Source organism: Protobothrops mucrosquamatus, unplaced genomic scaffold (assembly GCF_001527695.2).
Source record: "Protobothrops mucrosquamatus isolate PMUCROS unplaced genomic scaffold, P.Mucros_1.0 scaffold2458, whole genome shotgun sequence".
NCBI classification, from domain to species: Eukaryota; Metazoa; Chordata; class Lepidosauria; order Squamata; family Viperidae; genus Protobothrops; species Protobothrops mucrosquamatus.
The window spans coordinates 242,007-258,707 of record NW_015388530.1 but is presented as its reverse complement, the minus strand read 5'-3'; the positions used below and the strand labels follow the sequence as shown (position 1 = coordinate 258,707).

The 16,701-nt window shown below is 38.4% G+C and overlaps 1 protein-coding gene across 1 annotated transcript in view; it reads left to right on the top strand.

The window, feature by feature from the left end:
* Positions 1-16,701, top strand: part of SCFD2 (sec1 family domain containing 2) — a 178,496-nt gene that overhangs the window by 13,435 nt on the left and 148,360 nt on the right. The window contains exon 3 of the mRNA XM_015825043.1: positions 16,502-16,629. Within this exon, the coding sequence (XP_015680529.1) occupies positions 16,502-16,629 (128 nt within the window). The remainder of the gene's footprint in view (positions 1-16,501; positions 16,630-16,701) is intronic.

The following is a 16,701-nucleotide window of genomic DNA, read 5'->3' as shown; positions in this document are numbered from 1 at the left end:
GAACAAAATATTAAGAGAAATGCAGTACATGGGCAGGCGCTTTACTAGCATTTGCAGATTACATCTGGAATAGAGAGCTACTCATCTCCACATTTAGTTTATTCGTTTTCATTATATTTTGTTGACAAGGCAGTATTGGGCTGCCGTACATAACACCGCACCTCCCATGCTGTTTAAGTCTTCTCCTTGTTTAAGGAACAAAGGATCCTACAGCCTTTCCACAGAATATAAACAGACCAAGGACTGCTCCCAAATGGAAAGTGGATTTGTGTGTTCATTGGCGAATGCTGCCATCTACTGAGAACAACAATACCCTGTAAATAAAGAATGTATCAAGCTGTATCTTGATACAGATAGTCCTCAACTTACAACCACAATTGAGCCCAACATTTCCATTGTTGAGAGATTTGTTAAATGGGTTTTGCCCCATTTTACGACCTTTCTTGCCTCAGTGAATCACCGCAGTTGATAAGTTAGTAACCCAGTTGTTAAGTGCATCTGGCTTCCCCCGTTGACTTTGTGTCAACGCAGCTAACCTCGGATGTTTCTGCTTTGACAACAGATGGACATGCAACCCGTTTCTTCTTACGTTTTACTCTTAGAGTTAGAACTAGAGTTAGGTGATGCTGGAGGGAGGGATGTGCATGAGAGTTTAGCTAGACCTAATAATACTGAACCTAGTGTGTGAACCAAGGTTATTGAAATAAGAGGTGATAAGAATTGGCGGGCTGGAGAACTGGAGGGAAAGCCTGCATTTCAAACTAATTATGACTGTTAATTGGAGGAGGGAATTGTGCTTTGATACTATGTGCTCAGAGGAGGGGAACCCAGTTCTTGGCTTTGATTGTGTTAGTGCCGATGCTATGCTTCTCAAATAAAGATTCTTTAAGGTAAACCATACCTCGAAGTTCTTTGAAGAGTTTCATCTGTCGGAACCGTGACTATTATTATTATTATTATTATTATTATTATTATTATTATTATTATTATTATTATTATTATTATTATTATTATTATTATTATTATTATTAAGTTGGAAGGGACCTTGGAGGTTATCAAGTCCAACCCTCTGCTCAGGCAGGTAACCCTATACCATTTCGGACAAATGGCTGTCCAGTCTTTTCTTAAAGACTTCCAGTGTTGGAGCATTCACCGCTTCTGGAGGCAGGTTGTTCCACTGGTTAATTGTTCTAACTGTGAGGAAGTTTCTCCTTAGTTCTAGGTTGCTTCTCTCCTTGATTAGTTTCCATCCGTTGCTTCTTGTCCTGCCTTCAGGCGCCTTGGAAAATAGCTTGACTCCCTCTTCTTTGGGGCAGCCCCTGAGATATTGGAAGACTGTTATCATGTCCCCCCTCGTCCTTCTCTATATTAAACTAGACATACCCAATTCCAGCAGCCATTCCTTATATGCTTTAGCCTCCAGTCCCCTAATCATCTTTGTTGCTCTTCTCTGTACTCTTTCTAGAGTCTCAGCATCTTTTTTACATCGTGGTGACCAAAACTGGATGCAGTATTCCAAGTGTGGCCTTACCAAGGCATTGTAGAGTGGTATTAATACTTCACGTGATCTTGATTCTATCCCTCTGTTAATGCAGCCCAGCACTGTGTTGGCCTTTTTGCCAGCTGCAGCACACTGCTGGCTCATATTTAAGTGATTGTCCACTAGGACTCCGAGGTCCATGTCACAGTTACTACTATTGAGCAAGGTACCCCCTATACTATACCTGTGCATTTGGTTATTGGCACACTAATTTCCTAGTTTGTTTCACTAATCAGAGAATGATTCCTTATTGGGACAAAAAGAGAGTAAGGATATAAAGCACAAGCATTGGCTTGCCTACCAAGAATATTCAATGTCTATGGAGATTCTCAGTCCAGGTCATCGTTGTCCCAAAGGTGCTTTTTCACAAGGCAACTGGACTTTCTTGTTTTTTCTTTGAAGATGTTTTGCTTCTCATCCAAGAAGCTTCTTCAGCTCTGACTGGATGGTGGGGAATGGAAGGATTTCTACTCCTTGCAGACAGCTGGTCATTTGCATTCTTTTAGAGAGTCGTTGAGGCCACTTGGGAGTTTGTCTGTGTTCTCAGAGTCACCTGAGTGATGCAAATGGATGTGGACAAACCCCCAAGTGGCTTCAACGACTCTGTAAAAGAATGCAAATGACCAAGCTGTCTGCAAGGAGTATAAATCCTTCCATTCCTCACCATCCAGTCAGAACTGAAGAAGCTTCTTGGATGAGAAGCGAAGTGTCTTCAAAGAAAAACAAGAAAGTCCAATTGCCTCTTGAAAAAGCATCTTTGGGACAAGAATATTCAATACTTAAGAGAAATTGTGTGAATTTCATAAATGTGCAATTTCCTCCTCTGGTGTTTATTTAAAACACATTCTCTAAAGAAATAAATCACAGTGCATTAGTATATCTTAAAAAAAACCAGGCTCTTGCTTCAGGAATCCATTTTTACCTTCCACTGAATAAAGTAACACTGCTTCCCAGCACACATGCCCTCTCTCAAACATACAAGCTGTTGTTAGCATTGGAGTCTGGAAGAACTCCAGGAATGTTATATATCCTTGGGATATACCCAGATGTTTTCAGTTGAAAACCCACTGTCTGCAAACTCAAGATCCCTGGAAGCATATCTCTTAGCCATTATATTCATTTGTATTAAAAAAGAAAAAGGGGTTACCCTAAAGAAGAAATTGAGACCATTAGATATTTTAAGATCAACTCATGCAACCCCCTTTTATTTCTCAGTTAAGCATCTATTGACATTTTTCTTTAAATTATCAATAAAATGTTGATTACTGTATCATCGATTTTAGAGATAAATCAATAAGTGATCCTGCATCTTTTCTTAAAGTAAATGATTTTTTTAAACTATGAAGGACAGCTACAGCTATTCATCATCGAAATCCCTATTAAAGCAAAACTGTAAGTTGGTTCAACCAGTTAACGCAAAACGTGTACAAGATTGCACAGCCTGTATTCTCTTCCGAAAAATAACACTTTTTTGCTTGTTTGCAAAAGATTTTAAGATTAGCTTTATCTCTAAGGAGAACTGTATCCTTGTCAAAATTGATCAGTTCAACTGATCTTTCTTGTGTAAGATCAACGTAGCCTAATCCTTTCGCTCATAAAATATCTTAGGCAGCGTCATTTCAAATATGCTCGATAATGCAGCAAACATTTTCAAAGCTTCCTCACAATTTCTGATCAGTGTCATTGAAATTAGAATGAATGGCAAAGTAGTGGTGACATTTTACAGATGGTCCTCAACTTACCAACACAATGAAGCCCAAAACTGAGACATTTGTTAAGCAATTTTTGCCCCATTTAATGACCTTTCTTGCCACAGTTGTTAAGTGAATCATGGCAGTTGATAAGTTAGTTGTCATGGTTCTGACAGATGAAACTCTTCAAAGAACTCCGAGGCATTGTTTTCCTTAAAGAATCTTTATTCGAGTAGCATAGCATCGGCATGTACATAGGCGAAGCCAAAATCTGAATTCCCCTCCCCTGAACACATAGTATCAAGCTCAATCCCCTCCTCTGATTAACAGTCATAAATCACATTCTCCAATTAGTTTGAAATGCAGGCTTTCCCTCCAGTTCTCCAACCCGCCATTTCTTATCATCTCTTATTTCAAAAAACCTTGATTCTCAAAACCGCTAAAATATTATTATGTCTAACTAACTCCCATACACATTCCTCCCCCCCCAGTATCATCTAAGTCTAACTCTTAAGAGTGAAACATAAGAAGGAAAATGGCTGCATCTCCATATGTTATCAAAGCAAGAACATCCAATGTTAGCAGCGTTGACATTAGTAACTTGGTTGTTAAGTGACTCTGACAAATATGAACCAGTTGCCAAGTGTCCGAATTTTGATTGTGTGATCATGGGGATGCTACAAAGGTCGTAACTGTGAAAAACGGTAATAAATCACATTTTTCAGTGCCTTTGTAACTTTGAAAGGTCACTAAACAAACGGTTGTAAGTCGAGGACTAACTGTATTGTGTTGTTTTTAATTTTTGTAAGCTTGTTTTACAATTTATAAAACGGGCAACATTTGTAAGTTGTTTTGATGTTGAAAAATACTTGCGACTTTCTTGAAAAATCTCTTTTTGGGAAAAAAATGATTTTGTTTACTTCTAGTTGAAGAACTTGTTAACCCATAAAAAACCTTCTCTATAGAATTAAACATGGAACTGATCTGTACTTAAAAGTACCAACATTTGCTTTGTTATTGTTAGTTGTGAAGTCGTGTCCGACCCATCGCAACCCCATGGACAACGTTCCTCCAGGCCTTCCTGTCCTCTACCATCTTCTGGAGTCCATTTAAGCTCACGCCTACTGCTTCAGTGACTCCATCCAGCCACCTCATTCTCTGTCGTCCCCTTCTTCTATCGCCCTCCATCTTTCCCAGCATCAGGCTCTTCTCCAGTGAGTCCTTCCTTCTCGTTAGGTGGCCAAAGTATTTGAGTTTCAATTTCAGGATCTGGCCTTCTAAAGAGCAGTCAGGGTTGATCTCCTCTAGGACTGACCAGTTTGATCACCTTGCAGTTCAGGGGACTCGCAGGAGTCTTCTCCAGCACCATAGTCCAAAGGCCTCAATTCTTTGGCGCTCAGCCTTTCTTATGGTCCAACTTTCACAGCCATACATTGCAACTGGGAAAACCATGGCCTTGACTATGCGTACTTTTCTTGGCAGGGTGATGTCTCTGCTTTTTAGTATGCTGTCTAGAGTTGCCATAGCTTTCCTCCCCAGGAGCAAGCATCTTTTAATTTCTTGACTGCAGTCCCCATCTGTGATGATCTTGGAACCCAGGAAGATAAAATCTGTCACTACCTCCATTTCTTCCCCATCTATTACATTGTTTAATCCAAGGTAATTTTGTCTACTCTTCTACTGTTCCTGACGATAAAGTTTCTTATTATTTATAACACAGGTACAAGCCATCTTGTATCTGACCTGAACTTTTGTTGCTAAGCAATGTGGGCTTTAAACGAGTTCCCCCCAATCTTACGCCCTTTCTTGCTGTGGCCAACAAATGGTCGTAAGCCAAGGACTGCCTTATTGGAGGCAGGTAGACCAGTAAAATCTATTCACAAAGTAATACCTTTAGGAAATCATTTGCACAGCTCAGCCAAATAAAAATGCTTCTACAAATCTCTCAGGGAGAAAGACTAAAAACATTTCTCTGGTTTTGTGCTATATAACTCTTTTGTTTTTGGCATTTGAAACCACAGTCATAACCACTCGTCTTCTGAGCGTGCCAAAATATACAGCTAAAGTTGAGTCTCTTATCAAAGTAGCTTGAGGGGCTAGAATAAAATAGGGGAATAAGCTTAAATTACTTTAAAAAAAAAACCTTTAGTGTTTTTTTAGTGTTGACTGTTTTTTTTAGAATATGGATTTGCATGTTTTGTTTTGTGAGCTTATGGAAATTTAAATACCATTAATCACAAGGTGATGGTGCCTGTGGGAAGCAGATCATTCTTTGCTGTATCAGGCTGAAGTTTTTAAAGTTTGTGAAAACGGCATAATCCAATATTTTCACTCTTTTGTCCTAACATAGCCAGGGGGATGTGGGCTCATTCCACTCCCTAGAAGTTGTTTGACTATGCCACTGATTTCATAATGGTCAGTAAAGCTTATCAGAATGTATCCACACCATAATTAAGAATGAAAACTTTACCTTGATATAGCTGAGGAGAATAGAATAGAATAGAATAGAATAGAAACTTTATTGTCACTTTTAATGTACACTAATTAGCCTACATTAAAATGAAATTAAGTTGCATTCAGCTCTCAAAAAAAATACCGTTATGCAGATACCCACATACACATATATGATACAGAGAAACATCACAGTTTAATTTGACCGTATACTTATACATTAGGGGACTGGAGGCTAAAACATATAAGGAACGGTTGCTGGAATTGGGTATGTCTAGTTCAGGGGTAGGCAACCTTGGCTCTATTATGACTCGTGGACTTCAACTCCCAGAATTCCTGAGCCAGCCATGCTGAGGGGAAAGGGAGAGGTTTCCAAGCTGAGCCATGCTGGCTCAGGAATTCTGGGAGTTGAAGTCCACGAGTTATAAAAGAGCCAAGGTTGCCTACCCCTGGTCTAGTTTAATGAAGAGAAGGGCTAGGGGTGACATGATAGCAGTGTTCCAGTATCTCAGGGGTTGCCACAAAAAAGAGGGAGTCAACCTATTCACCAAAGATTTGAAGGCAGGAAAAGAAGCAACAGATGGAAACTAACAAAGGAGAGAAGCAACCTAGAACTAAGGAGAAACTTCCTGACAGTTAAAACAATTAACCAGTGCAACAACCTGCCTCCAGAAGCGGTGAATGCTCCAACACTGGAAGTTTTTAAGAAGAGACTGGACAGCCATTTGCCTGAAATGGTATAGGGTTTCCTGCCTGAGCAGGGGGTTGGACTAGATGACTTCCAAGGTCCCTCACTTCATAGCCGGATGCTTAATGACTGTTCAAAGTTATGACCCATCCTCAAACTTCAGACTGAGACACACACACACACACACACACACACACCATGCTCGCTTGACACCCTTTAGGGCACTTGGATCTTGTTTACGATCAGTTGATGGGTCCTGTAAATCACACGACTGTAATTTGCGGCTGTTTTTCCTGGATTTCTGGCAAAAAAAAGACCCATTCAGGAGAATGGATTTGCTTAACAACCATGTGGTTTGCTTAACCAGCCACATGGTTTGCTTTGCAATTATTGTAAAAGTGGTCGTAAAATCAAATCTGGTCACATGGTGAGCAAAATTCCCAACTGTGGCCATTAAATCTTTAGTGGAAATTCATCCAGAATCCTGTGATCTTCCGTTGTAACTACAAAGCCACAGCATGCATTGGGAATGGTTACGTTAACCAGAAAGAGGGAAAAGAAAGGGGCATGGGTGTTTTCAGAGACAGGTTGAACAGCCTGTCAAATTCAGCAAGCCACAGAGAAGATGGAAGTGCCTCCATTTACCATTACTGTCAAGCTGTGAAGTGAAGATTTAGTAACAACACTGTTCTGACCCCTTATTAATAAATGCTTTAGAACAGGACAGACAACTGATACCCTCCAGCTGTTTTCAGCTGTAATTCCTATCCCAGTAAATTGTTCTGAGACTCTGGATAGTGGCAGCACAGTAACTTTTTTATGTATATAATTTTATTTAGTTTTATTCATTTATAACATAAAATGTGAAAATACAAAAGCAAATAGTAGGGGACAACAGTAGAAAAAGGGAAAACAAAAAAGCTGTGAAAAAGGGGGGGGGGGGAGAAACAAAAGGCATTGACTTCCGATTCTGTTGCTGTAAAATCAGACATTAAAATTAAATCTCAACTTTTTACATTTCTATAATAGTATGCACTAGCTATTTCTGTATCAGTCTAATTGGTAAAACCCAAAACCATTATGTCATTTTTTTTCCCATCTCAAGCACAAAGTCCAGAAGCGGTTTCCAAGTAGAAACAAATGTTCTTTTCTTTTATCAGCACAGTCAATTTGGCCATCTCTGCTAATTCCATCAGCTTTTGTAGCCATTCATCCATGGTAGGAATTGAGGCATCCTTCCACTTTTGTGCATAGAGCACCCGATATAAAATCAGAGTTCCAATTTTTTTTTGCCAGTTCTCTTTCCATTAGGCCCAGAAGGAAAGTTTCTGGTTTAATCTTTTATGTTCACTTTAAGAATTTTCTCCATTAATATATGAATCCTATTCCAATATTTCTTTGCCTTATATCACATGTCCACCATAAATGATAAAAAGTCCCTTCTTTGCATTTACATTTCCAACATTAATTTGAAATACCTTTATACATATCTAGATAACTTATCTGGTGTTAAATACCAGCGATACATCATTTTGTAGGAATTTTCTTGGGGGTTATAATTTAATGTGAATTTTAAGCCTTTTATCCACATAGTCTCCCATTGTTCAAACATCACTTTATACCCCAATTTTAATAACGTTTTATAGACCTTGGCAATTATACGATCATCCCTACCACATTCATTTTTAGCAAACTCAAAACAATGGCCTTTTTTGTCTATAGCAGTGAGGGCGAACCTTTTAGAGACTGAGTGCCCAAACTGCAACCCCAAACCCACTTATGCATCATCGAGTGCCGGGTGGGTGTGGCCAATTGGCTGGGCATGGCCAATTGGCTGGGCGTGGCCAATTGGCTGGGCGTGGCTGCGGTAGTAACAGCAGACTGGGTGGGACTAAAAAGTTCAATCAATCAATTCCAACTTTGCAAGATCTTTTTTTTTTCCCGCGAGAAGTTGAAATTGACTTATTGATTGAACCTTTTTTTTTTTTTGCACATGGTGGCGGAGGCCTAAAACGAAAAGGTTTTATAAAACCCAGCTGAAGGCCTAGGACTGGGGCGACGGCGCATGTGCCCACAGAGAGGGCTCTGAGTGCCGCCTCTGGCACCCGTGCCATAGGTTCGCCACCACTGGTCTATAGTTTAAATCTTTCCTTCATTCGTTGATATGTAAACCAGCGACAAGCGTGAGCTTCTAATTCCAATTCTTCCCCAGACTTGAGGATGGGGGTCTCCAGACTTGAAAGACACTATTTTACCATACGTCCACCAGTCCGGCTTCGCCACTATTTCTTTTCTAAAAAAAAAAAAAAGCTTGGGGGAACACCCATAGGGGCAATTTTGTAAAAAACATAGTAGCATAGTAACTTTTTAAACCACACGATGTCCTCTCCACATGTGTTGGATCTAAGGCTCCGCAAATTCTCAGCAAGTAGGATAATCAGGAGGTGCCTCCTGATGGAAGCCAGGTCACTTACTGTCAGGCTTGATGCATTGTCACAAATAAAGATGACATAGACCAGGGGTAGGCAACCTTGGCTCTTTTATGACTCATGGACTTCAACTCCCAGAATTCCTGAGTCAGCATAGCTGACTCAGGAATTCTGGGAGTTGAAGTCCATGAGTCATAAAAGAGCCGAGGTTGCCTACCCCTGACATAGACTAATGGTCCAGTGTTCCTCTGAGTATTTTGTGTAAGATGAATGTGATCGAGATGAATTTAACATCATGGGTGATTTGTATGTTTTAAGATGACTTTCTACTTCTATTTCTATATGCCATTTCAAGCTAACTATATCAAGCAACCTAGAACTAAGGAGAAACTTCCTGAACAATTAACCAGTGGAACAACCTGCCTCCAGAAGCGGTGAATGCTCCAACACTGGAAGTTTTTAAGAAGAGACTGGACAGCCATTTGTCCGAAATGGTGTAGGGTTTCCTGCCTGAGCAGGGGGTTGGACTCGATGACCTCCAAGGTCCCTTCCAACTATTATTATTATTATTATTATTATTATTATTATTATTATTATTATTATTATTATTATTATTAATCATCGTACAGTCAGCCAGATGTTCAGACTGGATTTGGCATTTTGTCTACCTATCGAGTCCTTGCCAAGGACCTGGGATAGGCAGATGTGGATGTTTGATGGTATTACAGATATCGTCGCAGGATGGAAGCAGTTCCTAGTAAGGCTGCCTTTTGCAATTGACTAATGGCGAATTTGTCAATGCCGATGGTGTTCAAGTGGTGCTCCAGTTGTTTTGGGATTGCACCCAAGGCGCCTATTACTATTGGTACTACCCTTGCTTGCTTTTGCCACAGTCTTTCTATTTCTATTTGTAGGTATTTGATGATGATGATGATGATGATGATGATGATGATGATGATTTTGTTAAATTATTTTTTCTGGCAGAAACATCTCTTAAAATGTCACTGTGTAAACCGTAATTGCCTTTTAGGAAAGGTGGCTTAAGTTTTTTTTAAAATAATGTTGGGTTTATTATTGGGCTTTTATTTTAGTTTTGACAACTGCCTGATGTAAGGAACTTCAGCATTCAGCCCCTTTGTGGGGCTTTTATGTGACAACCAGCCAAAGAATAATTTAGAACAGGGGTGTCAAACTGCATCATAGCAAAACCCGTGCCCACCCCATTGCCGGCAATGGCAAAAAAAAAAGTTGCGACATGTCACGACACGTCATGTGACGTTGTGAGTTTGACACCCCTGATTTAGAACAATCAAACCTGCCTGACTATGGATAGCCAGAAGTGGCTCATGCTTAAAATTAACCCCTGGCTTTGGAGTGAACATGCTGTGTCAGCTATTGTACTTACGGTACATATTTATCCGATTTGACAGTGTAAGAGAAGTTTAACTTTTTAAATTTCCGTTGGATAATTTTATTCAGAATATACATGTGGGTGAATGAGAGAGAAAGGGAGTATGTGTGCCTTTATTGTATGTGTATAAGTATTTGCACAGTATTTGTATTTTATACTGCTATGCCAAGTTTATACTATTCAGATTGCTAATTTTAATTTCCTCTTGCTATATATGTGAAGTGTGAGCAAACTGTTTAGCATATTCTGGTTTAATGTTGTCTTTTAGCCATTTTTTTAAAAAAAATCTGTATGTCTTCATAACTATCCCGACATTGTCAATTTAGCTTTAGATATTTGAATATCAATTTTCTTGTGCTGGTTAATGACTGCACGAAAGTAATTTACAAATTTATGTGACAATCTTCACCCAAATTCCTGACAAATATTGTCTACTGGGATGCTTTATGACTTTCCCGGTCTAGCCAACAGCCTGACATTCTCTGGATCCAAGTAGTAACTAGCCTAACCCTTTGCATCCCAGACAATGTTGACCCAGTAGTGCCAACCGCCGATATGATATATATTAGGTTATGAAGAGAACTCTGATCCTTTTAGTAATGAAAAACTGACATTAGAGGTTTCAAAATAGCTGGCAAAAATTGTGCTTTGGAGTAAATTGGTCTCTCACCACTTTCATTTGGGCCCACTTAGTTTTAAAACACTTTAAAGTTTTGTTTACCTGAGAAAGGATGCTTGTTCAAGTCAAGATGCCATGGCTGTCTTTGAATATCCACAGTTGTTAGATGCTTTGGAAGCTAAGATTTCCTAAGTTGGAAATTTAGTTTTACAAGCCTCCAGGCACTGAAATGAGACTTCAGCAGCAGACGACAGAGTGGATATATAAGCTGTATACAGCTATATATTCAATATAGCAGAATAACAGAGTTAGACGGTACCTTTGAGGTCATCTAGTCCAACCCCCTTGCTTAAGCAGGAAACCCTATACCATTTCAGACAAATGGCTGTCCAGTCTCTTCTTAAAAACCTCCAGTGTTGGAGCACCCACAGCTTCTGGAGGCAGATTGTTCCACTGGTTAATTGTTCTAACTGTCAGGAAATTTCTCCTTAGTTCTAGGTTGCTTTTCTCCTTGATTAATTTCCATCTGTTGCTCCTTTTCCTGCCTTCAAGTCTTTGGAGAATAGCTTGACTCCCTCTTCTTTGTGGCAACCCCTCAAATATTGGAACACTGCTATCATGTCCCCCCTCATCCTTCTCTTCATTAAACTAGACATACCCAATCCTGCCACATATACAGCTATATCATTTGAGCTGGAGATATATAGTTCAGTCAGGCCGTCCGGATCACCTCATCCATTTTTTCACTTATGAATAATGTACAATTTTTACTCCATTTTTAACTCTTGACTTAAATCTATCAAACACTATTACCTTCAGTGTGTTACTTTTCAGATTCATCTCATTGCATCATCCAGTTGTCTAATAATAACTGGAAATGATTTTTCTTCTCTGTCAGCAATTCGGTATTTTTGCCTTACAATAAGAATAATTGTGATTAAGGATATTCATCCTGTGCAATATACACAAGCATTATGAATCTACCAAGCCATCAAGAATGGTGGATATTTTGTACTTAGGAGTGGCTGTTTATGACATTGGGAAACACTTGATTTGCAACAGTGAATTACTTACATTTGTTAAGTGTCAGCCGTTTGTTTGTAAAAACAGACAAGGAAGAGGACTTGATCATATCTTTTGAATTTGAATATTTTCAAGAGATAAATAGGAGGGGGAGAGTAAATATGCATGTTTTGTTAGCTTTTTAATGTATGTATTTTTCTTTAATAATTATTGGTAATAAGTTTATGTAATGTATATACTTGTTTTTCTTCTAACGATTTTATGCAATAAAAATGTTACCCATATTTCAGTACAGTTCCAAAGAAATAAAAAGCAATCATTTGCTTTGATTGGTGAAATTAAAAGCCTATATTTGCCACTTTGGATGCTTGATGTGAACCAATTTCATTCCTTGCTTTGCTAGATTAATTAAGAATCAAATCTCTTCTTGAGTGGAAAAGCCTGTCTGCTATTTGTTTCTTGGCTGCAATGGAGAATGACAGAATATTGGAAATGTATATGCAGAGACAGTACTATATTTTGGCATTTTCTTATCACGATCCCTTTCTTATTACTTTGACTAAGACATAGGTTTATTGTGTGAATCTGTAAATATGACCAGCCTATGCCAGAAGTCACATATGTACTACTACTTTTGGGAAAGTTCATTTCACAGGGATATAAACATATTTCCCAAGAACCATTTTGTTTGACATTTAATTAAATCCATAATCACTGTTCAGCACATAACTCCATTTTTCAGTAAAACAGTTTCAGTTTATCATAAGTTTCCTGTGAATTTCCAAGCGAACTCCAGTTGGCATTTAGTTCAGATCAGGATAAATTCTATTTAAGATGCTACTTGAAACAGAATTTATGCTGGCAAGGGACATCATTTGAAATAAAGCACAAAACCAAACGTTGATGTAACATATTGTAATCTTCAGAAAACATCCTTAAAATCTTTGGGAACTACTCACTATCATTTGCTAAAAATGTTCCTGGCCTGAATTCCCTTTACTTTGTTAAATGACCTCAGAACTTGGCAAATATTCTGAAAAATGATCTTTTCAGAATTTTCCTTTGAAAATTTCCCCCAGGCTGATATCCTCCAGAATTCTTTTATAGCCCAAACCCAGTCAATTTGCTCTAGTAAAGTCAATCAGAACACAGATGCACAGCCTCTGGGTCTTTTGAAGTAATAAAAAGGCCAACACAGTGCTGGGCTGCATTAACAGAGGGATAGAATCAAGATGACGTAAAGTATTAATACCACTTTACAATGCCTTGGTAAGGCCACACTTGGAATACTGCATCCAGTTTTGGTCACCACGATGTAAAAAAGATGTTGAGACTCTAGAAAGAGTACAGAGAAGAGCAACAAAGATGATTAGGGGACTGGAGGCTAAAACATATAAGGAACGGTTGCTGGAATTGGGTATGTCTAGTTTAATGNGAATACTGCATCCAGTTTTGGTCACCACGATGTAAAAAAGATGTTGAGACTCTAGAAAGAGTACAGAGAAGAGCAACAAAGATGATTAGGGGACTGGAGGCTAAAACATATAAGGAACGGCTGCTGGAATTGGGTATGTCTAGTTTAATGAAGAGAAGGACGAGGGGGGACATGATAGCAGTGTTCCAATATCTCAGGGACTGCCACAAAGAAGAGGGAGTCAAGCTATTCTTCAAAGCACCTGAAGGCAGGACAAGAAGCAATGGATGGAAACTAATCAAGGAGAGAAGCAACCTGGAACTGAGAAGAATCTTCCTGACAGTTAGAACAATTAACCAGTGGAACAACCTGCCTCCAGAAGCTGTGAATGCTCCAACACTGGAAATTTTTAAGAAGAGACTGGACAGCCATTTGTCTGAAATGGTGTAGGGTTTCCTGCCTGAACAGGGGGTTAGACTCGATGACCTCCAAGGTCCCTCCCAACTTTATGATGATGATGATGATGATGATGATGATGATGATGATGATGATGATGATGATCATCATCATCATCATCATCATCATCATCATCATCATCATCATACCAGTAGTACATATGGAGCATTCTGAGACATTTAGGGTTAAATTCAAGTGATATGTTCCATCAGACTGTTTCTTGTTTGTTGGAAAACAAAGATGCTTGCATGTCTGCATGTAAACTTGGTGCATAAATTCTGTTGCCACAAAATAGCAGGGATTTTGTGCCCAGGAATTGACAAAGCCTTTAACTCATTGATAAAAATAGCTAACTAAAATTAAACGGAAAGTACCAAAGCTTGACCATAGACCTTACAATTAACACAGAAGAATTGCTGCAAATAGCGGTTAATTCAGAACTGTCTTTCTGGGGTTCACAAAGTTTATTCCCCATTGCTGTATACAGAATTGCTATCTTAACAAGTTACCTAAAGCAGAGGTCCCCAACCTTTTGGGCACCAGGGACCGATTGCGTGGAGAAAAGTTTTCCCACGGACCGGAGAGTGCGTGGTTTTGTGTGCTGCCTACATGCCGCGGATGGGGCTTTGCTTGTTTGTGCGGACCGGTTGTTGGCATGCCACGGACCGATACTGGTCCACGGACCAGGGGTTGGGGACCCCTGACCTAAAGCACATAGAAGTCACCCTAGTTGCTTTATTAAGAGTTACTGTAAAACAAAGTCACTACGGTAATACCATTCACTTCAGAACGGTCAGTGTAAATGAAATTAGTATTCCTTGCTGGATTTATTTGCTTTTCAAATATTCTTTTTTAAAATGAAGAAGTTGCAAAGATAATTATGTGGTGTTTTGGAATAAATTTGAGATTGCATTAGAGATGGATGCAATTGTAGTCTGTTCATCTGTCTAAAAGTAAATTGTGTTATTACTATATAAGCCTTTTTTTAAAAAAAAACACCAATAACAACGAGGTATATCACACACGATTTATTCAAACAGGACTGATATTTGTTGTTGAGTCAAAAAGTTGAGTGTGAACATGCACAACTCCTTTTGTAAGCAAGACTGACTGGGATCCCTTTCCAAGTCCATTTTCACAGGACGGTTCACGTCTTTGAAAAATGAAAACAAGCAAGAGGGAAATTAGGTTTTTTTTAAAAAAAAATCCATTGCATATATAAAAGCCAAATGTTTCCCAGAAAGTTTTTATTTGCTTTTTCACTCTTCCAAAAAAAGGTGCCCTAGAAAAACCCTGGCTCTAATCCTCACAATGTGATGTTTATGCTCAAGGCAGCACATATGTGTGGTAATTGCGGTCCGGCATATTTTCATTTTTCAAATCAAAATCCTTAAGAACATTGCTAGAAATTTTGGCTCAGTGTAAATTAGGAAAACAGTCTTTAAGTGGTAAATAGAGCAGGGATAGTAAATCAAAATTATTGGTTTTCAACCTGACCTTTGACTTCAGTTGCTGTTACTAAACCCTCAGTTTGTAGTAAAACCATGTTTATAGATATGTTATCGGTTCCTAGTCTCTTACCCAAAAAAAACCAGGGCAGCCATTGTTTTAAAAGTTTATAATATAATATAATGTAATGTAATGTAATGTTATGTTATGTTATGTTATATTATGTTATGTTATGTTATGTTATGTTATGTTATGTTATATTATATTATATTATAATATAATATAATATAATATAAAATATAATATAATATAATATAATATAATAATAATATAATATAATATTATAATAATATAATATAATATAATATTTATTATATTATATTATATTATATTATATTATATTATATTATATTATATTATATTATATTATATTATATTATATTATATTATATTATATTATATTATATTATTATATTATATTATATTATATTATATTATAATATAATATAATATAATTAATATAATATAATATAATATAATATAATAATATAATAAATAAAATAAAATAAAATAAAATAAAATAATAAAGTTGGAAGGGACCTTGGAGGTCATCTAGTCCAACCCCCTGCTCAGGCAGGAAGCCCTATACCAGGGGTAGGCAACCTTGGCTCTTTTATGACTTGTGGACTTCAACTCCCAGAATTCCTGAGCCAGCATTGCTGAGGGGAAAGGGAGAAGTTTCCAAGCTGAGCCATGCTGGCTCAGGAATTCTGGGAGTTGAAGTCCACGAGTCATAAAAGAGCCAAAGTTGCCTACCCCTGCCCTATACCATTTCGGACAAATGGCTGTCCAGTCTCTTCTTAAAAACTTCCAGTGTTGGAGCATTCACCGCTTCTGGAGGCAGGTTGTTCCACTGATTAATTGTTCTGTCAGGAAGTTTCTCCTTAGTTCTAGGTTGCTTTTCTCCTTGATCAGTTTCCATCCGTTGCTTCTTGTCCTGCCTTTGGGCGCTTTGGAGAATAGCTTGACTCCCTCTTCTTTGGGGCAGCCCCTGAGATACTGGAACACTGCTATCATGTCCCCCCTCGTCCTTCTCTTCATTAAACTAGACATACACAATTCCAGCAACCGTTCCTTATATGTTTTAGCCTCCAGTCCCCTAATCATCTTTGTTGCTCTTCTCTGTACTTTGTACTGTGCTGAACAATATTTCTGTACTTTAAAATACATAGGCATTCCGCAATATGGAAATCACTTAAGTTAGGAAAAACCTGTTTGATTTTTTAACAGATGCTAATGTAAACTTGGACATTTTCCCTTTTGTTAACAGAGAACCAGCTGCTAGAGCTCTGTGGGAGTCCTTAATGAATCTAAAACAGAAGGAAAGTTTGATGGAAGTTAGAAGACACTTAGTAGAAGCCGCGAGCCGGGAAAATTTGCCAATCAAGATGAGCATGGGTGAGCCCTTACGCCGCTAACTAACTGCCGTGCCAATGTACTAGAACAGTGGTTCTCAACCTTTTTAATGCC